At 46.5% G+C, this 25057-nt stretch overlaps 1 protein-coding gene across 1 annotated transcript; it reads left to right on the forward strand.

Moving 5' to 3' along the window:
* Nucleotides 1–2226: 2226 nt before the first annotated feature.
* Nucleotides 2227–24000, forward strand: Rpn1 (ribophorin I). Its single transcript, XM_051154872.1, has 10 exons — nucleotides 2227–2519; nucleotides 7180–7244; nucleotides 8642–8948; nucleotides 13827–14036; nucleotides 15895–16087; nucleotides 18249–18348; nucleotides 19623–19761; nucleotides 19968–20087; nucleotides 21626–21871; nucleotides 23421–24000. The coding sequence occupies exons 1-10, from the start codon at nucleotides 2262–2264 to the stop codon at nucleotides 23601–23603; spliced, it is 1821 nt and encodes a 606-aa protein (XP_051010829.1). The 5' UTR covers nucleotides 2227–2261; the 3' UTR covers nucleotides 23604–24000.
* The last annotated feature ends 1057 nt before the right edge of the window (nucleotides 24001–25057 follow it).

Consider the following 25057-nt stretch of genomic DNA (forward strand, 5'->3'; position numbering starts at 1 on the left):
TTCTGCATCGCATTGTCCTAGTATATGTGCTAATGGAATGGTCATACTTACTATTGTTGTTATTATTGTTAGATTAAGGAAAAATACCTTATGCTGGCCCTGAATTTGCTGCATTTTTTCTTAGTTTCCCAAGTGCTGGGGGATTGAAGGCATGTACCACTACACCCAGGTGGCATTAAAAAAAAATGATTTATTTATTTGTTTTTCCCCTGAGACAGGGTTTCTCTATGTAGCCTTGGCTGTTTTGGACTTCCTTTGTAGACCGGGCTGGCCTTGAACTCACAGAGATCCACCTACCTCTGTCTTCCTGAGTGCTGGGATTATAGGTGTGCATCACCGCACTTGGCTTAAAGATTTATTTATATGTGTATTTGTGTGTGTGTGTGTGTGTGTGAGAGAGAGAGAGAGAGAGATAGAGACAGAGACAGAGACAGAGAGGGAGAGACAGAGAGAGAGAGAGAGAGAGACAGAGAGAGAGAGAGAGAGAGAGACAGACAGACAGACAGAGACAGAGACAGACAGAGACAGACAGAAACAGAGGAACAGAGAGATGACTGTCCGTGTGTAGGTGCTTGTGGAGGTCAGAAGAGGGCTTCAGACTCTGGTCCTTGAGCTACAGGCCGTTGCGTGCCTTCTGTTGTGGGCCTGGGAACTGGAAGACCTTAGGTCCTTTGGGAGAGCAGCAAGTTCTCTTTACCACTGAGCCATTTCTCCAGCCTCGTGCATTAGTGTTCAAACAGCATGTAGTTTTGTTTTGTGGGCCATATAATTTTGCAACTATACTACTGTTTCTGTTGTAGCGTGAAAGCAGTCATAAGCCACAGGCAAATAAATGTGGCTATGTTCCAATAAAATTTTATAGACAGAGACAGAGTGTTGGCCTGCAGCTGCTAATTTTCTGACTCCTGCTCTATAGGGGGAGCATGTCCTTCCCTCCTTTCTCTCTATTAGCTGGTGGTGTTTGAATATTGAATATCCATCTCCCTCCAAAGTTTACCTTGAAACTAAATCCTTTAAACAACAATATTGGAAAGTGAAGGGAACATGGAAGCGAAAGAGGAGATGAATCTCTACGGAGGCATTAGCGTCCTTCAGTCAGTGCGCATGAAGGGACAGCAGTCTCTCCATAGGAGACTGTACAGCGCCATGGTGCAGAGGGCTTGGAGGTTTTTTGTTTTGTTTTGTTTTGTTTGCTTGTTTTGAGACAGGGCTTCTCTGTGTAGCCTTGGCTGTCCTGGCCTCGAACACACAACCTATCGGCCTGCCTCTGCCTCCCGAGTGCTGAGATTAAAGGCATGCGCCACCACCGCCCAGCCGGGGCTTGGAGGTTTTATAGGCTGGGAAAGGGAACCTTTGGGGAGGAAAGTTTTATCAGTGAAGTTTTTCTTAGTACTTTTTCTAGTCGTTTCAAGGCCCAATAATGCCAGCAGATGTTCTCATTGCTAAGCTTGCTTCCTCGTCAGGTGTTCTTATCAGTATACTGAGTAGAGAGTTTCTCCACTAGTTTTAAGTTCATTGTTTTAGGACATTAATTTTTCAGTGTGACTTGGGGAGAAGATTGCACCGGAGGACTGCATCCTCAAGATCCGCTGTAGAGGGACTTGCGGCAGGGAGGCCCTTTCCTGCCTTTCTGCCTTATGAGGCTATGGAATTCCTTCCTTAGATGATCCGTCATTAAAGTGCCATCACGGTAGTAAAGAGCAGCCCTCACCAGACCTGCCAGGACTCCATCTTAGACTCCTACAATGTGCTACATGTCAACAGGTACCTGATGTTAAGGATCTCATCAACCTTGATTAGTTGCTTAAGTTTTCTGCCATCATTCACGTTGAAAATTGAACTAAATATTAGGGGAGATACTTGAGTCTCTGGAAATTTCCTGTTTTTCTTTAAACTTTTGACCACTTAGTATCTATCATATAGACATCGAGAAGGCAAACTTAATTCCTTAGACTATGCTGCAGTATACTGTTTCTGAGTGGAGATGCCAGCGTTTTCACATAAGCATGAAGGAAATACACAGCAGATAAGGAAGGGCCATTACTACAGATAACTAGAGGTGAATGCTGCTAATGAGCACCCCCAAAAAGTACGCCTGCGCTTTAAGATTTTCAGTCAGGCACCCCGCAGTCGCCCGGTTGCCCCAGAGACGGGGTCCTTTCTGATCGGGGCCCAGCCATCTTGCGTCGTTATTGGCCAATCAGCGGTTGCGCCGTGGCGGAGGGGGCGTGGCGCGTGGCGGTGGCGCTCAGCTCGCGGTCATGGAGGCGCCGGTCGGCTTGCTGCTGCTGCTGTGGCTCGGGGCCTTGGCCCCGACACCCGGCAGCGCCTCCTCGGAGGCTCCGCCGCTCGTCAACGAGGACGTGAAGCGCACAGTGGACCTGAGCAGCCACCTAGCCAAGGTGACGGCTGAGGTGGTCCTAGCGCACCCGGGCGGCGGCTCCACCTCCCGAGCCAGCTCTTTCGTTCTGGCGCTGGAGCCCGAGCTGGAGTCGCGCCTGGCGCACCTCGGCGTGCAGGTGAGTGGAGGGAGGGGCCGGTGGGGAGGCCGGGGGACCCCTGGGGAGGCCGGGGCAAGGGCAGGGCAGGGCAGTGGGGGGGGCGTTAGGGATTCTCGAGGGGTCTGATCATCTGAAAGGCAGGTGCCGAGGGGAGAGCGGGGGAGGTCGGGCGGGGTCCGCTGTCCCTGTTACCCGCGTGTCCACTTGGACACGTCAGCACAAGCTTCCGAGCGTCGGGCGCCGCCCACGTGGCAGCTCCGGAGCTCGAGACGACCCCCTTGGTCCCCTGGCGACCTCTCTCCACACACATCTGGAGCGTCGTCTTGGCTGTGGCCAGGTGCGGTACTTCGGGTGACTGGCATCTTCTCTGACTACTGGACTTACTAGTCCAGTGAAGGGCTATCAGTGAGTTTAGTCGAAATTAATTCCTGGATGCAGTTTTCATTCTGGTATAGTCTGTTCTTTCTAGACAACAGTGATCGGAAATATAACGGGTTTCTTCTGGTTAATCTAGTTTGTCACTGCTCACACCTGGTTAGCGTAACGCGCCTCCAAAAGTTGCTTAACGCTTTCTTAAACGTTCGCACTTGGAAGTGAGTTTGAAAAGTTAGTTTGCTGTACAGAAAGATGAAGCCCAGGTCTCTTTCACCCCACTGCCTCTGATGGGAAACACTTCAGCATTTACCCTCTGTGCCTTTCAGCGAACACACTTTTTTACAGCTTTCAAGGAAAGAAATTGTTGGCTTTGGGAATAGAGGGACTATCTGAACAGGCTACTTTTAATTACTGTTTTCATTAACTATATTCATTAAGTGATTGCTCAATTTATTAAGAGGAGACTTGTCATTACAATATCACATTTCTAAGCACACCACATTTCTCCTGACTGGTGCTATAAAGCTGGGCTCATAAATTGTCATTGAAGTGACTCCTGTCCTCTTTACGTTGAATCCTTCTTCATGCGGAAGCACAGATTTATTCAAACGTTTCTAGGAAAGCATCCTCACCTGTGGATGTTTTGGATCTTCAATCCTGTTTTGTAAAAGCCTGTTATAACTTACAACATAATCAGATCACAGGAGATGCTAGCCACCTTGCCGTCCTGGTCGAGAATGCATACAAGTTGGGTCACTCACTCCCCATGGTGGCTCGCAGCCATCGTGACTCCATTTCTAGGGTGCAAAGACGTACTGCAAGCAAAACACTCATACACATTAAAAAGAAAGGAAAAGAAAAAAAGGCTGTGGCAGATATTTTAAGTTCACTCTTTACCCTTGTAGCAACTTTTTTGAGATTTAGGTGTTCAAGACAAGGGTTTCTCTGTGTAACAGCTCTGCCTGTCCTGGAACTCACTCTGTAGACCAGGCTGGCCTCGAACTCACAGAGATCCGCCTGCCTCTGCCTCCCAATTGCCGAGATTAAAGGCTGTGGAAGCATCTAGCCTTGGAGCTTGTTAACCACAAATGAAGGTCTAATTTGTCCCATGCCTGTTGTACTTCTGCGCGTTGCTCCCTTGTTTCCCAGCCTGACGTGGGATAAGGCCTTATGTTTTAGCCGTCACGTCACCCATTATTCAGTCATGTTAGTTGTGCAGGGAGACCAGTTGGCTGTGTGAGTTGTGTTGGTTGTGCAGGGAGACCAGGTGGCTAATGTGAGTTGCCTTACACCCCGTACCTCCATGAGAAACAGCTGCATGCCATATGTAACAAAGAGCACATGTTGCCTTGGAAACTTGGCTGGTGGACTATAGGAACCTTTTATTTAAGGAACTAGCAGAAGGACAGTTAGGATTATGTAGTCTGAGCCATCATTTTCTGTCTCACTGTCTCTACCTTAGAGAGTGTATTTTTATGTAGCCCTCAGACTGTGTTGGAAACTGGAACCCTCCCGTCTCAGCCTTCAGAATGCTGATAGTTAAAAATGACCTTCAACTGCTGATCATCTTGCTTCTCAAGCCCGTGTGCTACGGCTGTGTACCACCATCCCTGGCGCATGGTCCCCCCTCTCCCATCTCTCTGTTTTCCAGAGACAGGGTTTCTCTGTGTAGCCTTGGCCATCCTAGATGCTTTTTGAAGACCAGGCTGGCCTTGAACTCACAGTGATCCACCTGCCTGGCTCTCTCTTAGCTTTTACTAAGTAATGACTATTTTCTAGGAATACACATAAGCTATACATTAACAAAGAGTTCTGAATAAGCATGTGTGCATTAGAATGCTATCCTTGTAAGAGTCTAGTCAAAGTAATGGACTTAATTTTTTTTTTGCCTGTGATATCATTGAGGATGGTTATATAACTTTTTAGGCTTTCTGAAATAATATTTTAAAAATTGCTCTTGGAGTTGAGATATGGTGATGACAGCCTGTATAGTTCCAGCCATTGACAGGAGTATCAGTAGTTCTAGGCCGTCCTAAAGGGAGGCTAGCTTGGGCTATGTGGGACCCTGTCTCAAAACAAAAGAAAACAATTTCCTGTGGGTTTGGGGTGTGGCGTGTGGTGTGGTGGTAGAGCACATGCTTAGCTCCAACAGGCTGTGAGTGAAGTCTCAAGCACTATGCTCTGTTGGAATTACTGCGTCAGTACTAGGAAACCGTCTATTTCTTTCTGGTGGGGATGAGGCCAGGCCGGCCAAGGGTCATTGGTGTGCATGCATGTTCTCACCTAGACTGCCATGGTCTGTGACTTCTGGAGTTAACCTGGCGACATGCCTGGTGGCAGCAGAGGAGAAGAGTGTAAGATGTGCCATAGCAGTCACTAGGGCTGATTTCCTTTAAGAAAGCCGCTGCTGCCACTCTGTGGAGACAACAGTTTGTCACAGATGGGACGTCTACTGTTTCCTTATATTTTTAAAAGACTTATTAACTTATTATTATGTATACAGTGCTCTGCCTGCCTGTGTGTACACCTGCAGGCCAGAAGAGGGCATCAGATCACATTTAGATGGTTGTGAATCACCATGTGGTTGCTGGGAATTGAACTCAGAACCTTTGGAAGAGCAGTCTCTCCAGCCCCCGTTTCCTTATATTTTGTACATATGGATATTTGAATATAAAGAGGAAAATATTCAGAAAGAAGTCTTTGGAACATTTGGGAAGTAAATGTGGAGATAAGATCTTTATATCTATTTGGTTGTTCAGGAAAATGTTTATAGAATGTTTTTAGAAATTACTCTGTGCACCAGTAAGTTTTTGATGTTTCGGATTAAAAATGTAATGGAATTGGGATATGGATCACTGGTAAAGGTGTCTGTGTGGCCTGAATAGGGCTCTTTGTTCCATCCCCAGCACTACAAACAAAAGCTCTAGGCCTGTGAGAACATTCAATGGGGGTAGTACAAGCCTTATTAACTGGGATTTGATCCCCAGAAACCCATATAAAGAGTCTGGTGCAGTGGCCCACATCTGCATCAGCACTGGTGCCTTTGGATGGGAAGCAGAGACAAAAGAATCAACTAGAAGCATGTAGGCTAGTGAGCGGAGTACCCATCATGGCAGAAACTGCAGGAGAGATCCTGTCCAAAAACAAGGTGGAAAGAGAAGGGCTCTGAAAGTTGTCCTCTTACCTCCATACATGTGCTATGGCAGGCATGTGCATGAGTGTGTGTGCGCGTGTGCATGCACACGCGCACACACACCCTAATAACAAAAATTAAAGTTTGAAAAGTTACTAATGGGAATGTTGTATGATAGTTGGTGTATTACTTTCTTTTTTATTGCTGTGATAAAACATTGAGACCAAAGCAACTTAGGGAAAGAAGGGTTTACTTGGCACTTATGGTTTCAGTGGGTTAGAGTCCATGATAGTGGAGCAGAGGTAATAGGTGGCCAGTGGCTAGAGCAGCAGCTGAGAATTCACATCTTGAGCCACAAGTAGGAGACATAGAGCACACTGCAAATGGCTGAAGTTTTTTGTTGTTGTTATTTATTTATTATGTATACGGTGTTCCGCCTGCATGTACACCTGTAGCCCAGAAAAGGGCACCAGATCTCATTACAGATGGTTATGAGCCACCATGTGGTTGCTGGGAATTGAACTTGGGACATTTGGAAGAGCAGGCAGTGCTCTTAACCACTGAGCCATCTCTCTAGCCCTGAAGGGTTTTTTGTTGTTGTTTTGTTTGTTTGAAACCTCAAAGCCCACCTATATTCTGGCCACACATCCTCCTAGAAGGCCAAGCTTCCAAATCCTTTTCAAACAGTTCCATCAACTGGGACCCAAGTATTTAAGCATGAGCCTTGGGGGGAAGGGACAGAGGGGGGTTTCTTATTCAAACCACAATTGGTTAATAGTTGGCTAAAAATTAGAACTTGAAAACATAAACTATTCCTTTTGTTTGTTTGTTTTGGTTTGGTTTTTGGTTTTTGGAGACAGGGTTTCTCTGTGTAGCCTTGACTGTCCTGGACTCCCTTTGTAGACCAGGCTGGCCTTGAACTCACAGAGATCCACCTGCCTCTGCCTCCCGAGTGCTGGGATTAAAGGTGTGCACCACCACCACCCGGCTTATTTTTGTGTTTTTGAGACAGGGTTTCTCTGTGTAGCCTTGACTGTCCTGGACTCACTTTGTATAGACTAAGCTGGCTTCACACTCACAGCAATCCGCCTGCCTCTGCCTCCCAAGTGCTGGGATTAAAGGTGTGCGCCACCAATGCCCAGCTAAACTACTCCTTTTTTGTTGTTACAGGTAAAGGGAGAAGATGAGGAAGACAACAACCTAGAAGTACGCGAAACCAAAATTAAGGGGAAAAGGTAAGTTAACCTAGGGGCATTGCTAGGGTGGACTAACCAGATATTTGGCACAGGGTTTATTAAGTATCAGAAAGTTCCCTGGTTGTCAAGCTTATAGTAGGCTACATGGCAGTGCTGGTAGCAGAGGAGGGGATCCTGTTGGGAATTGGGCTGGTGTGTTGAATTGACTGGTTGTCAGCAGAGCTGACCAGGAAAAGTATTCAGCTTATTCAGGACCAGCAGTAAAGAGAGAAGCAGATCTGATACTTGCAGCCAAGTGTCCTAGGAGAAGATGGAGGTGTTGAGGTGTTTCAGTTGCAAGCTTTACATAGCAATACGAGGCACAGTGCTGTGAGCGCTATGTGAAGTCCTTGTTCTAATCATCGAGGATAAATTCCATGGGAACATGTTTAAAAGCCTTCAAATTTTTACTAATGACTCACTGGGTCTAATAAAAGTACATTTCATGGCTTAGAAAATTCAGACTCAGCAGTTTTCAGGCTATGTCTGCTTGTTCACTTACATGCAGGCCACTGGTGTGTGGAGGGCAGAGGACAACTTGCAGAAGTGGGTCTCTGCTACCACATGAGTCTTGGGGATTGAACTCAGGTAGTCAGATTTGACAGCAGGCCTTTCACCCACTGATAGATCTCCCTGCCCCCAAGCAGTTTTTAAAGAAAATGTTTTTGGTTTTTGAGACAAGGACTCTTTAAAATTAATTAGCTGGGTGGGTGTGTATGTGTGTAGGGATGGGTGTTTTGCTTGTATATATGTCTAGGCCTCTTGCGTGCAAGTGCCCTTAGAGGCTGGAAGAGGGCCTAGTCAGATCCCCTTGGAACTGGAGTTACAATTGTGTGCTGCTGTGTGGGTGCCGGGAGTCAAATCTGGCTCCTGAAAGAGCAGCCAGCATTTACTACTTGCCCTGCTGAGCCATCCCTCCGGTCCCCTAGTTTGTTGAGACAGTTAATGTAGCTCTGGCTGACCTAGAATGGATGACCTTGAATTCTTGTTCTTTCTGTCTTCATCTTTCAAGTGCTGGGATTAGAGGTCTGTCACTTGACTGTCTCTGGTAGTTTTTACCCTCTTGCTATTATAAACAGACCTGGATGAACGTGTGGACATCTGTCTTTAAAGGCTTAAGTTAATATATTAAAGGTGATAGCTTTTATCTTGAGTATAGAATTTACTGTGACTTTGAAATATTAACTTAGTTTTAGTATTTTTAATCTTTGTTTTTGTTTTTCGTTTAGACAGAGTCTTTGTAGCCTTGGCTGGCATAGAGCTTGCTATGTAGATTAGACTGGCCTAGAATACACAGAGATCTACTTGCCTCTGCCTCCTGAGGGCAAAGATTAAAGGTGTTTGCCACCATGCCTAGCAGTGTCTTTAATTTTAATTCTCTCACTTTTTTCCTTTAGTGGGAGATTTTTCACCGTCAAGCTCCCAGTTGCTCTTGATCCTGGGTCCAAGATCTCAGTCGTTGTGGAAACCGTCTACACTCATGTCCTCCATCCATACCCAACTCAGATAGCTCAGTCAGAGAAGCAGTTGGTGGTGTTCGAGGGCAACCATTATTTCTACTCTCCCTACCCAACAAAGACCCAGACCATGCGAGTGAAACTTGCTTCCCGAAATGTGGAAAGCTATACCAAGCTGGGGAATCCCACACGATCTGAGGACGTCCTGGATTATGGGCCTTTTAAAGACATCCCTGCCTACAGTCAGGTAGGTTTCAGAGACCATCATCAAAATGGAGACTTAAAAGCAAAAATGGTTTCTGTTATGCTAAAGATGAAAGCAGGTGTTAGCAGAGGAGCTATAGTTTAAAGCAGGTTACAACAGTCTCACTGCTCAGAAGGGATGTGCTAGGTAGCATTCTGAAACTGTTCTGAACCTATCTTGTAGTAACTCTTCACCTCCTAACTTCTCCTGAGAACTGAGGTCAGAGGCTGGCAAGTGGGCATCATGGGAGAAGGCAGTGAGGTAGTAGGGCAGGGTAGTGATGGACAGGGAGAGGAGCTGGGCTGGCTGTGGTAGATCGGCACCAGAGGCTGACGTGAGGAAGGGCCTTGGGACTGGGACTACGGAAGGGGAAAGAATTCATGATTAAAATTTTGTTGTGGGGGAAGGTGGTGTACTCCTTCAGTCTCAGCACCCAGGAGACAAAGGCAGGAGGACTCTCTTGAGTTCAAGGCCAGCCTGGTCCACATAGGGTTCCAGGCTAGTCAGGACTACACAGTGAGACCCTGTGCCAAAAAGAAAACAACAAACGGCCGACTTATCAGTTAAGAGCACTGGCTGCTGGTCTTGCACAGGACTCGGACTGGCTTTCCAGGCCCACATTGCAGCTCACAACAGTCTGCAACTGCAGGCTTGTGGGATCTGATGCCTTCTTCTGGCCTCCTTGGGGACTGCATGCATATAGTTCTTGGGCATGCGTTCAGGCAGAACTCCCACACATATAAATTTAAAAATGTGGAAAATCTCAAGAATGAAGACTGCTTGCCTGTCACTTTGCTTCCATGGTGCCCAGTTAGTAATGCTCCTTTCTTTCTCTTTCCATCTCTCTTTAAAGTTATGTCATTTTGTTTATATCTGTGCATGGAGGACAACTTGCTCGTGTCACTCCTCCTCTGCCATGTGGTTTTTGGTGATTCAGCCGAGCTTGTCAGGTGTGCTCTACTCACTGAGCCGTCTCCTTCCTTCTCTCATTTTTACATTTCATTTGATCTCTCTTTTTTCCTTAGCTGCTTCTTTTTCTTCTCTTCTTCTATCCCTTTTTGTTTCTTCTTTTTTAATTTAGTTTTTTTTTTTTTTTTTTTAATTCCTTGAGAGCTTGGTATATTCTTATTTTATTCGCCTTTTGCTCCTCTCCTTAACTCTTCCTGGATCCATCTCTACTTCCCTATCCCCTAGTTTCATGTCCTTTTAAAAAAATAACCCAGCCAGGTATGCGCTACCACGCCTTTAATCCCAGCACTCGGGAGGCAGGGCCAGGTGGATCGATGTGAGTTTGAGGCCAGCCTGGTCTACAGAGTGAATCAAGGACAGCCAAGGCTACACAGAGAAACTGTCTTGAAAAACCAAAAACCAAGGAAAACCCATTGACTCCAGTTAGTGCTGTCCATATACTTTGGGTGTGGGGCCATGGAGCCCTGGAGCATGGTCAGCCTGTAGCAGTAGCCATGGCTCTTCAGTTGGGAGTGGGAGCTCACGAGCTCCTTCCACTCCGTGCTAGAATGTTGACTGGCTGGACTTTGTGCAGTTCTTACGTAGGTGACTACAGTTGCTTGAGTTCATGAGTGCAGCGCTCCTGTCATATCCAGAAGACCCTGTTTTGTTTTGGTCTTTCCTAACCTCTGGCTCTTACAGTCTTGTAACGCCTTTCTGTGATGGTCTTCTTTCCCCCTCCTTTTCTTCTGAAAATTATTTTGGTACGGTTGTTGGAAACAGTCTTGTGTAGCTCTCCTGGCCTGGGGCTTGCTATGTCCAGCAGTCCAGCAGTCCTCACTCACACTCACTCTTCTTGTCAGTTGGGCCTTATTCCCAGATCATCACACATGCCAGGCAGTACTCTGCCATGGGACTCACTCTGCTCTTGGCTTTTTGTAGCACGAGCTGCTGCTTCAGCATCTGGAGCACTGGGGTTATAGGTGTATACGGTCATTCTGGGCTATAGATAAGATTAATGTAGAGACCATGTTATTGCAATAGAGTATTGCAAAATTCTTTTGCTTTTGTCAACCTTTTTCTAGTAGTTATTTCTCTGATTTCTGCCCTGTGTTATTTGCCAGCTTGTTATAAATGAATGACTAGGATTTTGTTTTGTTTTGTTTTTTTTTCCTATTTAACATGGTAATCTACGTGTCTTTGCATATATTCTCAGTAATAGGTTTTGGGAGAGGACAGGCAGGGGCTAATGTAGCTTGGGGAACTGGCTATACAGCCGAGTACGACTTAACATTCTAATCTTGCCTTTACCTTCCAAGTCCTACAACTGTAGGTTTGCACCAGCCTGCCTCGCCTAGAAATAGTATATATGTTTTTAAGAGTTTTTTTTTTTTTTTTTTACCAGATGGTAGTGCCGTTAATCTCAGCATTTGGGAGGCAGAGGTAGAGGCAGGTGAATCTCTGAGTTTGAGGATAGCCAGGCCTACAGAGTGAGTTCCAGGACAGCCAGAGCTACACAGAGAAACCCTGTTTCAAAAAACCAAAACCAAACCAAACCAAACCAAACCAAAAAAACCCAAAAAGAAATCCAAACAAAAAAAACCCAAACCACAGGTTTGTTTTTTAGTGTGTGTGCGTGCATGAGCATGTCTGTCGTGCAGTTGTCTCTGGAGGCTAGAGGTGGCTGTGAATTGCCAACTGTTAGGGGCTCTTTAACTGTTGCCTTCTCTTTAGCCTTAGAATTTCTAAGGTAAGAAAGGAAACAAAAACACAGCAACCAAGGGAGCTGGAGATAGTTCACTGGCTGATCTTCCAGAGGCCTGGGTTTAGTTCCCAGCAGCATCCATATGGCAATTGCTGTCTATAACTCCAGTTCCAGGGCATCTTACACCCTCACACAGTCATGCAAGCAAAACACCAGAGAACATAAAATGAATAAATAAGTAATTAAAAAAAAACAAGAGCACCCAACTTCCCCCGTTTTGACATTATACCCTGGCTGGCCTTGAAAATTTGGCAGTCCTGTCTTAGTGTCTCCCAGCAGGTGGAATCAGAGCTGTGAGCTCCCATTTCCAGCTCAAACATAAACATTTTAAGCTGGGGCTGATGATTGCCTATAAAACCAGCACTCAGGAGGCAGAGGGGGCAGGATTATTTGAGGTCAGCCAGACTACATATTCTCTGTTTCAAAAACAGAAGAGAAACCATGAGCATTTTAAAAACAAAAAGTCGTGTGCAAGTGTGTGCGTATGTGTGTGTGTTTGCGTGTATGTGTTGGCTCTTACATATGTGCATTTGGGATTGAACCCAGGGCTTTAGCTATGCTAAGGATGTATTCCACAAGTGAGCTATACCTGTGATTCCAGAAGTATGAAGCTACCGTCCTTATAGTGCTTGCACTGCGTGGTGTGAAGCAGGGCTCTGAATTGAATCTTAAAAAATATGGTTATAGAGTAAGAGAATAAAATAAGAGCATTTATAAGATAATGAGGGACGTCTGCTGACCCAGTTCATGGACTTTGGAAAGAAGGGTATTTTTTTTAACTTGTAATTTTATATTGCCTTCCTGTGGAGTTATAGGCAAGTTCATAAGAGGGCCTTGGAATTACTTAATGAGCAGAGAGACTGAAACCCACTCCCCATTGAACCAAGGCCTTTGTGTGCTAGGCAAGCACCTGCCATTGACTGACATATTCCCAACCCCAGAGAGATTATAAACTTTTATGTAGCGTATATGTGTGCGTGTGTACATGATGTGTATTGGCATGAGTGCCTGTAGGCCAGGGGACAGCTTTGGGAGTCAGTTCTCTTCTGCCATGTGGCTTCCAGGAATTAAATTCAGCAGTAAGGGCCTTTACTTGCTGAACCATCTTACTGTTCCTACCAGAGATTAAAACTAACCCATGTGAGAATTGGCAGAGAATTGGAGGATATAGATGCAGGATCTGTTGAGTGTAATTGGGAGACGAAACTTAGTTGTACAGACTCGGGACTCCACATAGTGAAGACCTACTGTTGTTGCTTCTGGCTATGGAGACTGCTGCACCTATGCCTATTTTTATTTATTTTGATTTTTAGGTTTTTTCCAGACAAGGTGTCTCTGGCTGGCCTAGAATTCCCTTTGTAGAACAGGCTGGCCTCAACCTCAGATCATCCTGCTTCTGCTTCCAAGTGCTGGGGTTAGAAATATGTGCTAACTGGGCTGGAGAGGTGGCTCAGTGGCTAAGAGGATTGGCTGCTCTTCCAGAGGGTGGGGTTTCAAGTCCCAGCACCCACATGGCAGCTTAGAGCTGTCTGTAACTCCAGTTCCACAGGATCTGGCACACTCACTTAGAAATACATCCAGGCAAAACATCAGTGCACATAAAAATAAATCTTCAGAAAGTGTGGGCTACCCATAGCCGGCCTTATTTTTGTTTTTTGTTTTTTTCTTTTCTGTGTGTGTGGGGGCAGGGTCTCTGGTTCACAAGTTGGCCTTGACTCATGATGATCCTCATGCCTCAGCCTGTTGAGTATTGGTATTATAGGCATAAGTGGCCACCAGAAAGAGGAGAGTGGTGGTACAAGCCTGTAGTTCTAGCACTCGCCAGGCTGTGTCAGGAAGGTGGCAAGTTTGAGAGCAAACAAGAACCTTTCTAAAAGAAGAACAAAAAGCTCTGCATAGGCAGGCGCTGGAGCAATGAACTGCTACTCTTCCAGAGGGCTTGAGTTCATTTCCCAACACCCATGTTGGTTGCCCACCACCTCCTGTGTGGCCAGATCTAGGAGGTCCAGCACCCTCTTTTGGCCATTGAGGCTGCCTGCACACATATGGCACATGCCGATGCATACATACATAGAAATGAATCCAAACCCACCCCATGTGTGGTGCTTGGCGAGCGTTCTGTGACGGTCAGAGGCCTCTAGTTAATTTCTCGTTTCCTTCCCACCTAGGATGCTTTTAAAGTGCACTATGAGAACAATAGCCCTTTCCTGACCATCACCAGCATGGCCCGGGTCATCGAGGTTTCTCACTGGGGGAATATTGCTGTGGAAGAGAACGTGGACTTGAAGCACACAGGCGCGGTGCTGAAGGGGCCTTTCTCCCGCTATGACTACCAGAGACAGCCTGACAGTGGCATCTCCTCCATCCGTTCTTTTAAGGTATGAGTGGGCAGCCTGACACTGGAACCTTGACATATCCGTGCGTTCTTTCCCTCTTTTCAGGTTTGGGGGATGAACTAAAGGTGATGAGTACTGCTGCTACTCAGAAGGACCTTTAAAGAGGAAGGGTCTTGTGTTTATGTAAATGGTGTGTTGTGTTTGTATAAATAGTGCTTTTTTTTCCCTCTGCAGTAGGGGTTGGTCTAAGACTCCCTGTGTAATTTGGACTGGCCTTGAACTCAGTATATTTCTTTTTGTTTGTTTTGTTTTTTCGAGACAGGTTCTCTCTGTGTAGCCTTGGCTGTCCTAGACTCACCTTGTAGACCAGACTGGCCTCGAACTCACAGCAGTCTGCCTGCCGCTGCCTCCTGAGTGCTGGGGTTAAAGGCGTGCACCACCACGCCTGGCAAACTCAGTATATTCCTGCGTTGGCTTCTAAGTGTTGGGATTACAGACATGTCCCACTGTGCCTGGCCCCAGAGCAGTGGTTCTCAACCATCCTTACTGTGGCCCTTTTATATAGTTCCTCACATTGTGGTGACCCCCAACCATAAAATTATTTTTGTTGCTATTTCATAACTATAGTTTTACTACTTTTGTAAATTGTAATGCAAATAACTGTTTTCTAATGGTCTTAATGGGGTCAAAAGGGCTGTTCAACCCCCAGAGGAGTTGTGACCACAGGGTGAGAACATCTGCCTGATGTAGATATGGTGTGGTTTGTAAAACCTATTCATGGTCTATTCATCACCTAAACATTCCCTTGTTGTTGTAAAGATTTATTGTGTGCCTGTGTTGTGTCTTGTGTGAATGTATGCACACCTGTATGAAGGCCAGAAAACGGTTGGATCTCTTGGAGCTGGAGTTACAGGCATGTGTGAGCTGCCAGGCATAGGGGCTGGGATCTGGACTCCGGTCCTCTTGACGGAGCATCAAGTGCTTTTACCTGCTCAGCCGTCTCTTCCTCCCTTCTGTTTGCTTAAGATTGGGTCTCCTGCAACCCAGACTGGCCTCTAACTTGATATGTATTTGAAGGTACCTATAGCTTCTTGGTGCTACTTCTCCAGTGCAGGGCTATACTACCATGTCTTAGTTGGCGTTTATTAACTTCCTGTTGTGTGCTTGTAACAGACTTTAAACATGAGGGCTAAGAAGGAAAGAGCCTCTCAGATGGAAGGACAAAACTGAGAAGCGTGGGTATGGGCCTCCCTCAGAGTCATCGTAACATTGTTAAAATGATTAATAAATTGAATATGCCTTGTCTTTAAGCAAAATGTGTGTGTGTTTGCGCGCGCGTGTGTGTATGCATGTGTTTGTTTTTTGTTTTTCAAGACAGGGTTTCTCTCTGTGTAATAGCTCTGGTTGTCCTGGACTTTGTAGACCACGCTGGCCTTAAACTCACAAGAGATCCACCTGCTTCTGCCTGCCAGGTGCTGGGATTAAAGGCGTTCACCACCACGCCTGGCCTGAAATCATATACTTTTATATATTTACATATTACAGAAATGCTCGCTGTGTGAACAAGTATTCGTCAGTATACTTGGAAGATGTCTAAGCATAGTGGGTGAAGAAATTTGTAACTCAGCCACTAGTTATTCGATATAATTCCTTGCATCTTTAATTTTCCCTTTATAATTTGAGTATTCACATGGGGATTTTGCACAAATCTTGTTTCCTGTTGAGAAGATTTTATCTGCTTAGCATCCTTGATTATTCAATAGATGTGATGTCTAGATCTTCTGAAACCTTGAGGGGAAAGTTGAGGATTTTGAAGGCTTATAGTCTGGGGTCTGGTACAGGCTCTCTGCTTACTAGGTCGTATTTCCGCAGTTTCCTGAAGGCATTCACTCTCTTGCAGACCATCCTTCCTGCTGCCGCCCAGGATGTGTATTACCGGGACGAGATTGGCAATGTTTCCACCAGCCACCTCCTTGTTTTGGATGACTCTGTGGAAATGGAGATCCGGCCTCGGTTTCCTCTCTTTGGAGGGTGGAAGACACACTACATCGTTGGTTACAACCTCCCCAGCTATGAGTACCTCTATAATCTGGGTGAGTGCAGGCACAGTGAGAGGAGGGTAGGAAAGGGCCAGCTTATTCTTCACCTTCTTTTTAAAACCCACCAATGCCTTATTGTCAGGGCGCCCTCTTATTACTCTTAGGAAGGCTGAGACACTGGTGCTTCTGTAAGCTGGAGTAAATTACTGCTGTAAATGTATCTCTACACATGCTGTCAGATCAGATTTATACTTTATGCTGGTGAGCAGAGCTAATTAAATTCTTGTGGGTAGTTTTGAACTTTCTTTCCTCTCAAAATTCTTTTACATGATGTTATTTATTTGTGGGTGCATGTATGGAGGTCAGAGAACAATTTGCTGGAGTTGGTTCTCTTCTATTTGGTTTTCAGGAGGGACTCAGGTTGCCTGCCCTGGTAGCAAGCACCTTTATCTGCCAAGCCATCTAGCCAGCCCATCTCACTACTCTCAGACCACCTTTATTTTTTGTGTAGTCTGGAGACTGAACCCATGGGCCATACATATCCAAGCAGATACCACTAAGACACACCCAGCTCTTAATTTGAGATCATTTTATTAAAAAAAGAAAAAAGAAAAAAAGAAAGGTGGAGGAATAAGAAAAGGTTTTAAGGCCAGGCTTGATGGTGCACACCTTTGATCCTATTACTTGGAAGGCAAAGGCAGGTTGATCTGTTAGAGGCCAGCCTACATAGTGCTTTTAGGCTAGCCAGTGCTAGTGACATCCTGTCTCTAAACACAAGAGACCACGGTTCATTGTTATATTTTCTTTTTTGTTTGTTTATTTTTCGAGGCCAGGTTCTTTGTAACTTTAGCTGTCCTTGAACTCACAGAGATACCTGCCTCAGTTTCATGAGTACTGGGATTAAAGATTTGTTTTTGTGTGTTTTTTTAACCACTTATATAGTCTTAGATACTATTTGGTAAGTTTTGCCCTTTTAAAATTGCTGTTTCTAGCCAGGCAGTGGTGGTGCATGCGTTTAATCCCAGCACTCAGGGATCAGTGTGAGTTTGAGGCCAGCCTGGTCTACAAAGCAAGCCTAGGATAGCCAAGGCTACACAGAGAAACCCTGTCTCGAAAAACAAAACAAAAACAAAAAGCTGTTTCTTAGCCTCTTGATTTATAGCTTTCTTTCCCCGTTTCCTTTACACTTCCTCTGCTGTAGAACTCGAGTCTTGGCCGTCTGCTTGCTCACTCAGGACAGGGAATACTCTTGGCTTCTGGGGCTGTAGCTCAGTGGCGGAGTGCTTGCCCAGCTCGTGTGAGGTTCTGTGCTCAGTCCTCATAACTACTGTGGGGGTGGTGTGGAAGGTGCTCTTCTACATTATACAGCTTTTGTTCTGTTTCTGAGGGGCTGCTCTGCTGGTCTTCCAAACTTTTCAGGGACAGGGCAGCTAGGACTTGGGGTCTCTGCAGGCCTGTTGCTCTCCTCCTGGGCCAGGGATATCTTGGGAGAGAAACTTAACCTGGTGCTCTTCTCTCCTTGCTCCCAGCAGTTGTCATGCAGCCTCTGCTGTTCTCTCCACTGCAGACACTGCTCACCTGCAGGCCTTGTGGCTGTTAGTGTGCTGTGAGAACTTTTTCTCTGGGATGGAGAGGACCATGCCATGTCTGCTGCCTCCCTCCCCAACAACAGATCAAAGTTAGATTCCACCAAAGTTTTCCCTGGGGAACCAGTGGTTATTGGAACCAGTAGGTGAGGGGCTACTGGCAGGAGTGTGGATGACCCTAAAGCAAGTGTGATGGAAAGCCAGCATGGATGATGGCTTCCCATAGCTATAAATAGAGAGCCTTCTTCCCGAGTCTTCCCCAAATAACTGTTCTAGCCCTTCGCTGGGAGGCGTGGATGCTCAAGTGAGGGAGCATCCTCCTGCGGGGTGTCTCAGTCCACAAGCCCAGCTGTGGTGGGTGATCTGCAAGTAAGCACACCTAAGCTGGAGAGGATGGAGCTGTTGTAAGTGGTCTGCCCATTTTGACATTGCTTTTTAGTTGTTCTGTCTGTCTGTGGAGATTGGAAAAGAGCCAAAAAGCCTACTCTGTCAGCTGGCACTCGGAACCACAGGCCCTCTTGATAACACCTCTCCCTTTATGTCAAAGGAGAAAGTTCATAGCTTGTAGTTTCTATCTACTATCTTGTTTTCTGCTCACACCGTTGCCTGTGCTTGTTGATGATGCTCAGGTGACCAGTATGCACTGAAGATGCGGTTTGTGGACCACGTGTTTGATGAGCAAGTGATAGATTCTCTGACAGTGAAGATCATCCTGCCTGAGGGAGCCAAGTAAGTGATCATTTCTTTCCTCCATATTTCTCTGATAGTACCATCCTGGTGCCTCGCAAGGGAACTGTGCTGTACTCATTAAATAGCTTTGACTTCCTATGGAACTCTCTTGTCTAAAGCTAGGAAAGAAAAGTTAGATATAAAGGAGGGCACATGATTTAGTAAATTTTCCAAAAACAGTGCCTCCATATTCCTAGAGCAGAAGCCAGAACTGTCTCAGTAGGCCAGAGTAATGGCCTGAGGCTAATGCCAGGGGAGAATGTGGAGGTGAGCACCTAGAACCCCAGCACTTGGGAGCTGAGCCTGGAGGATCTCAGCTGGAGCAGTGTGGGCCAACTTGGGCTCCATGTAGCAAGTGCTTGTCTTTTTTAATTAAAAAAAAAGAAAGGATCAGTAGGCCCTGTGCTGCATTAGCAGTGAATGAGAGGTGCAGCTGTGCCCACTCCTCCCGGGCCTGCTGCGGGGTCTGTGTAACAGACGGGAGCAATCACCTTTGTCAGTTTGAGCAGTTTGGGTAAGAGATGTCTGACAAAATGAGAGTTTAACTTTAAGAGCCAGGTGTTGGCACGGAAGGAACGAAGGCAAGCACTGGGGCTGTGTAGCTCAGTGATAGAGCGCTTACTAGCCTGTTCACGAGGCTCTCGGTTCAAGCCCCAGGACCGCTGATGTGTGTGCACACAGAACCACTGACTTGAGGAAGGAGCCATGGCCTTTTGGAGGAATCCGTTTGGTGGGAGCAGATGGTCACTACAGGGCTTCTGTCCTTAGCTTGAGCTGCGACTACTTTGTATCAGTGTATCTAGCTAGCTTCTTGTTGGAGTGTTTACATGCTCTCTGTTGGCTCCTATATCTGATTACCAGGAGGACCTGTGCTTTGACTGTTGATGGAGGAGGGCTTGTTCCTTCAAGCTAAACTACTGTCTTACTATTCTTCTGGGCACTATAGGCCTGGCCAGAAAGTATTGCATGTGCCCTAGTCCTGAAAGACTGGATGGCTCCAAGGCACTCTGGAGGCCCTGAGACTCCGTGGGTGGGCTGTGCTGGGATCTGTGTTCACCCTGTGAACCAGTGCGAGTGCTGGAGGGAGACAGTCTGGCCTGCAGCTGCTAAGTCAGCAGCAGGAGGAGCGGATTTATTGCCAGACGTCTGCAGTAGGCAGGGTAAAGCGGTGTGAATTTAGCCTCCTGATAGCCCTTAGTCTCAGAATTCAGCAGCCCACACCCCTCATCTCCTGCTGTGGCTTGTTTGAGGCTGTACTGTGCTTTGTGTTCCAGGAACATCCAGGTAGACAGTCCCTACGATATCAGCCGCGCCCCTGATGAGCTGCACTACACCTACCTAGACACATTTGGCCGCCCAGTGATTGTTGCCTACAAGAAGAATCTCGTGGAGCAGCACATTCAGGATGTTGTGGTGAGCGGCTCTGCTGTTTGTTGCTGGCTGTGGGCCGTGGGCTGGAGCTGGCCTCCGCTGACGCCCCTCTCCCGGCCGTGGGCTGGAGCTGGCCTCCGCTGACGCCCCTCTCCCGGCCGTGGGCTGGAGCTGGCCTCCGCTGACGCCCCTCTCCCGGCTGTGGGCTGGAGCTGGCCTCCGCTGACGCCCCTCTCCTGGCTCCCCAGGTGCACTACACATTCAACAAAGTGCTCATGCTGCAGGAGCCCCTGCTGGTCGTGGCCGCCTTCTACATTCTGTTCTTCACGGTCATCATCTACGTCCGCCTGGACTTCTCCATCACCAAGGTACTCTGCTCTCTTCCTCTCTCAGGCAGTCCTTGTGCCTGTGAGCCAGTGAGCGCGACAGAACCTGGGGCTAGAATCCCCTACTTGTCCCATATTAGAAATCTGAATTTAGAACTTACTAATTCGCCTTTAATCCTAGTACTAAATATAAGAATATCGTTGCTTTTAACTCAATTCTGCTAATGCTCACTGGAGAGACCGTTTTCTTCCCTGTGGTACTAGGGGTGGGCCACATCAGCAGTATCTGAACTTTGATGTCATCTCCCCACAAGGAGACAGGAAGCATGGACCTGACACGGTGTGCTGGCAGTCAGCATTCTCAGAGATAAAAGCTATGGCACAGCTCTACGACACCATGGCATTCTGTATTGTTTATTTGAAATCTTAGGTTTATTTATTTGTGTTTGAATTTAATTTTAATTTATTTTCCATCATTGCTGAATGGGAGGAGAACAAGACACGGTCTTGTTGGCCGAGACTTGCTATGTTGACCAGGCTGGCCTCAGACTCAGGAGATTCACCTACTTCAGCTCACCAAGTACTAGGATTAAAGGCGTGTGCCCCACAGCCAGCCACTGCTGATGCTAATTTTAGTTATAAATTAGTAAGTTCTGAATCAAATTTCTAAACAGCAGTTCTGCCTTGTAGGAAATTAATTTGATCAGTCTCTGGTACCACTCTGATTTTGTGGTTTTAAACTAGTTACGCAGATATGAGCAGGGCATGGAAGCAAACACCTTTAATCACAGCACTCAGGGAGGTAAAGGCAGGCAGATCTCTGTGAGTTTGAGGCCAGTCTGGTTTACACAGCCATGGCTACACAGAGAAACCCTGTCTTAGAACAAAACAAAACAAAAATTAGGCGGGTACCTTTTATTGTCTCTTCTTACATTAAAGGTAATGATATATCTAATACACACACACACACATACATACATACAAAACATATATATGTCTAATATGTATGCCATGCGTGTGTGTCCTGGAGTTCACAGTAGTCCTCAGCATTACTTTCACATCTGCAGATAACTGAGTGGTTAGTCGTTGATTATTACATCTGCATCTACCTCTTGTAAATCTTAGGATTTATTATGTGAAAGTAACTTGTGCTCACCAGACCTAAGCCAGCCTCTGAGTTGTTGTGCAGGCCTCGCCAGTGCATGCATAGTGAGAGGACCCATAGGTGTGGCCTCAAAGGGATGGTACATGGCAGGAAGACTTGATGTTTCTTCTGAAGTCCTTAAAAACCTCTGAAGGAGTGAGACACGATGGTCTCCCTGTGACTGCAGATGAGCTCTCGCTGCGCTCGGGGCTCATTCTACCATTGTTGTTCTGGTCACGGCCATGGGCCTGTGGTGCATGACTCATTTCCTGCTGTCCTTGTTGCTGAGCATAGACCTCATTAAGTGTCAGAAGGGCTTGACTCCTGGCTTTCTAAGGTGACCTCTGCTGGCTGGTGGCAGTAGGCATCCTATGGCAGGTAGGTTGGAGTGAGCTTTGGCCTAACTGTTGACCGACATGGTTTCTCTGTCCTCCAGGATCCAGCTGCAGAAGCGAGGATGAAAGTGGCCTGTATCACAGAGCAGGTCTTAACCTTGGTCAACAAGAGGTTAGGCCTCTACCGTCACTTTGACGAGACCATCAATAGATACAAGCAGTCCCGGGATGTCTCTACCCTCAACAGTGGCAAGAAGAGCCTGGAGACAGAGCATAAAGCTGTGACCAGTGAGATAGCTGTGCTGCAGTCCAGGCTGAAGACGGAGGGTTCTGACCTGTGTGACAGAGTAAGTGTTAGTCACTTGTCTGTGGCCCTCCACACCCCACATCAGGCACTGTGTCCACTTGTTGAAAGCAGTGTCCATCCACTGTTTGGGCTAGGCAAGGCTCAGATGGCTCTCCCACACTCCCATGTCCAGAACCACAGACTTGTGGAGTGCTGCCAGTGCTTGTGGTGGGACCCAGAGCTTCCTGCTGTCTGCAGTCTGGCTTGGAGAAGTTCTGTGTCCATGGCTGGCAGTGAGGGCAATGCTTCTCCAAAATGTCCACCTGCTGCTCCAGGTGGCCACTTCCCAGCACTCTGGAAGTCCGTGTGCATGTACTTCCAGATGATGGCCTGCTAGGCTACAAAATGAGAGCAGCGTGAATCCTGGCCAAAGAGTGAGACCTTTTTTTAAAAGAAGAAGAAGCCGGGCGTGGTGGCCCATGCCTTTAATCCCAGCACGTGGGAGGCAGAGGCAGGTAGATCACTGTGAGTTCGAGGCCAGCCTGGTCTACAAAGTGAGTCCAGGATAGCCAAGGGTACACAGAGAAACTCTGTCTCGAAAAACCAGAAGGAGAAGAAGAAGAAGAAAGAAAAAGGGCGTGTTGGCGCACGCCTTTAATCCCAGCACTTGGGAGGCAGAGGCGGGTGGAGCTCTGTGAGTTCAAAGCCAGCCAGGTCTACAAAGCGAGTCTAGGACAGTCAAGGCTACACAGAGAAACCCTGTCTCGAAAAACCAAAAAAAAAAAAAAAAAAAAAACAAAAAAAAAAAAAGAAGAAGAAGAAAAGCACCTAGATATAAATCCCAGGTTCTGATTCTCACTCTAAATTTGGGCAGATTAATTCTGTGCCTCAGTTTCCTTATAGATAAGGAAGTCAGTGGTCCTTCATAATGCCTGAAAGTTGGTTCATATCAGTGTTCAGAGCCCTGGCCATCGTGTGCTCTGTGAGCTAGCTATTGTTACCTATAAAGGAAGAATCACCTACTTTTAAAAGTGCCCCTGAGTTCTTACCTCCCTGTTAGCTCCTTCTCCCCTTAAATCTCCTTTTAGTTTTTATCCTTTTAGTTTTTTTATGGCACCCACTGTGGAACATTTCTTCATGTGCTTATGTGGGTTTTGGGTGTCATTTCCTTGAGGACAGGAGACCTTATCTATCCCTTACTGCTTTCTGGAGCCTGGCACACAGGTAACAGTGGAAGTGGTCTGTTCTAGTTGTCACCCTCCATGTCACCTATTGTCTTTGTCCTAACTAATGTCTGGCTCCAGTAGAGAGAGGGGACACTCATGGAGCTTGCTGTGTGCCAGCATGACGCTGGGGTTCCATGGCTTTCAACCTCAGTTGTTGGGGTGGAATACAGCCTGCTTGTCAGAGTTGAACATGACTTGTAGGTAATGAAGCTACAGTTTGGAGCCAGGCTTGTTTTTCTACATGTGAGCCCTCTGCTCTGGACACTACTTTAATTTTGGTTTTTCCTATGGAGCTCTGGATCTGTAGGGCTGGGAGGCGCTGGGGGTTGTTGAGTGCGGTGAAAGGACAGTTCTCAAACCCTGTCCTGTGCTTGTCTCTGCCAGGTGAGCGAAATGCAGAAGCTGGACGCGCAGGTCAAGGAGCTGGTGCTGAAGTCGGCGGTGGAGGCCGAGAGGCTGGTGGCTGGCAAGCTCAAGAAGGACACGTACATCGAGAATGAAAAGCTCAGCTCAGGAAAACGCCAGGAGCTGGTCACCAAGATTGACCACATCCTGGATGCTCTGTAGCTCTTGTCTCTAGGACAGGCCCAGGCTGCTTGCACTTCCCAGATGGCGTGGGGAGGTGGAGGAGGAGGTTGTGATTAGCAGAAGGCCTTAAGGAAGGAAAGCCTGTCCATGGTAGTGTGGGAAGCTTGTCCCTTATTTCTGAATGGTTCCCTTTTTTATATAAACAAAAACCTAAACAAAAATTGTTTAAAAACCAAACATGGTTGTATTTTGAGCAAAGACATTTTCAGTAATTGATTGGTGGTGTTTTGTTCTGATGCCTGGGGTATTTTTTCTGTCTGTTAAGTCCTGTTTTATGGCCTTCTAATCCCTAATGTTTGGTTCTTTTGTGAGCGTATGCATGGTTTTTAAAAGTATGTATGACCAAATGAAAATAAAGGCGGGACTGTGAGCGTTTGCTTTTGCTGTGCTGAAATCTCTTACGGAACCCTGAAGGACGGGGATAACACTTTGATCACCATGGCCTTTCTTGCAGTGTTTGCAGAAGACTGATAAAGGCATGAGAGGCCCGGTGAGGCACAAAAGGCCACATAGCAGAGGTGGAGCAAGTCTTCTGTACTTAATGTATGTGCCACATTCTTAGCATTGAAAAGTGATGAGCAGAGCAGAGATGGTTTGTGGGACGGTGACAGATAGCTACTTCACAAATGCATAATCTCAAATTGACCACTCTGTGGGAGAGGGGTTGTTCTGGAGCTTAGCCTTAAGGATGGTGCAGGTGACAGGATGGGGAACATTCTGGGTAGTGTTACCTTTTTTTTTTTTTCCTTCTTGCTTTTGTTTTTTTGAGACAGGGTTTTCTCTGTGTAGCCTTGGCTGTCCTGGACTAACTTTGTAGACCAGGCTGGCCTCGAACTCACAGCGATCCACCTTCCTTTGCCTCCCGAGTACTGGGATTAAAGGTATGTGCCACCACTGCCCGGCCATTTTGTTTTTTAAAGAAAGCATTTCAAGGGCTGGAGGGATGGCTCAGAGGTTAAGAGCACTGGCTGTTCTTCTAAAGGTCCTGAGTTCAATTCCCAGCAACCACATGGTGGCTCACAACCATCTGTGATGAGATCTGGTGCCCTCTTCTGGTGTGCAGGCAAAATACTATACATAATAAATCTCTTTTTAAAAAGCATTTCAATAAATCAAGATCAATACTTCTTAATATCTGCAAACCAACAGTGAGCTCACTTTATTCAAAAATCAACACAATGTGCAAAAAGTATGCTTATAAAAAATCCCCATCCTGTGCAGAGCAGAAGTCGTTGAAACAATCAAGACAGAGACCTTTTTTCTCTTAGTTTTTCCAGACAAGTTTTCTCTGTGTAGTCTTAGCTGGCCTTTGTAGACAAGGCTAGCCTCAACTCACAAAGATCCATCTGCCACTGCCTCTCCAAGTGCTGGGGACACCATGCCCATCTCACAGAACTATCTTAGCAGTAATAAGACAGTATAAGGCCTGAGAA

Source organism: Acomys russatus, chromosome 13 (genome assembly GCF_903995435.1).
Source record: "Acomys russatus chromosome 13, mAcoRus1.1, whole genome shotgun sequence".
Lineage (NCBI taxonomy): Eukaryota > Metazoa > Chordata > Mammalia > Rodentia > Muridae > Acomys > Acomys russatus.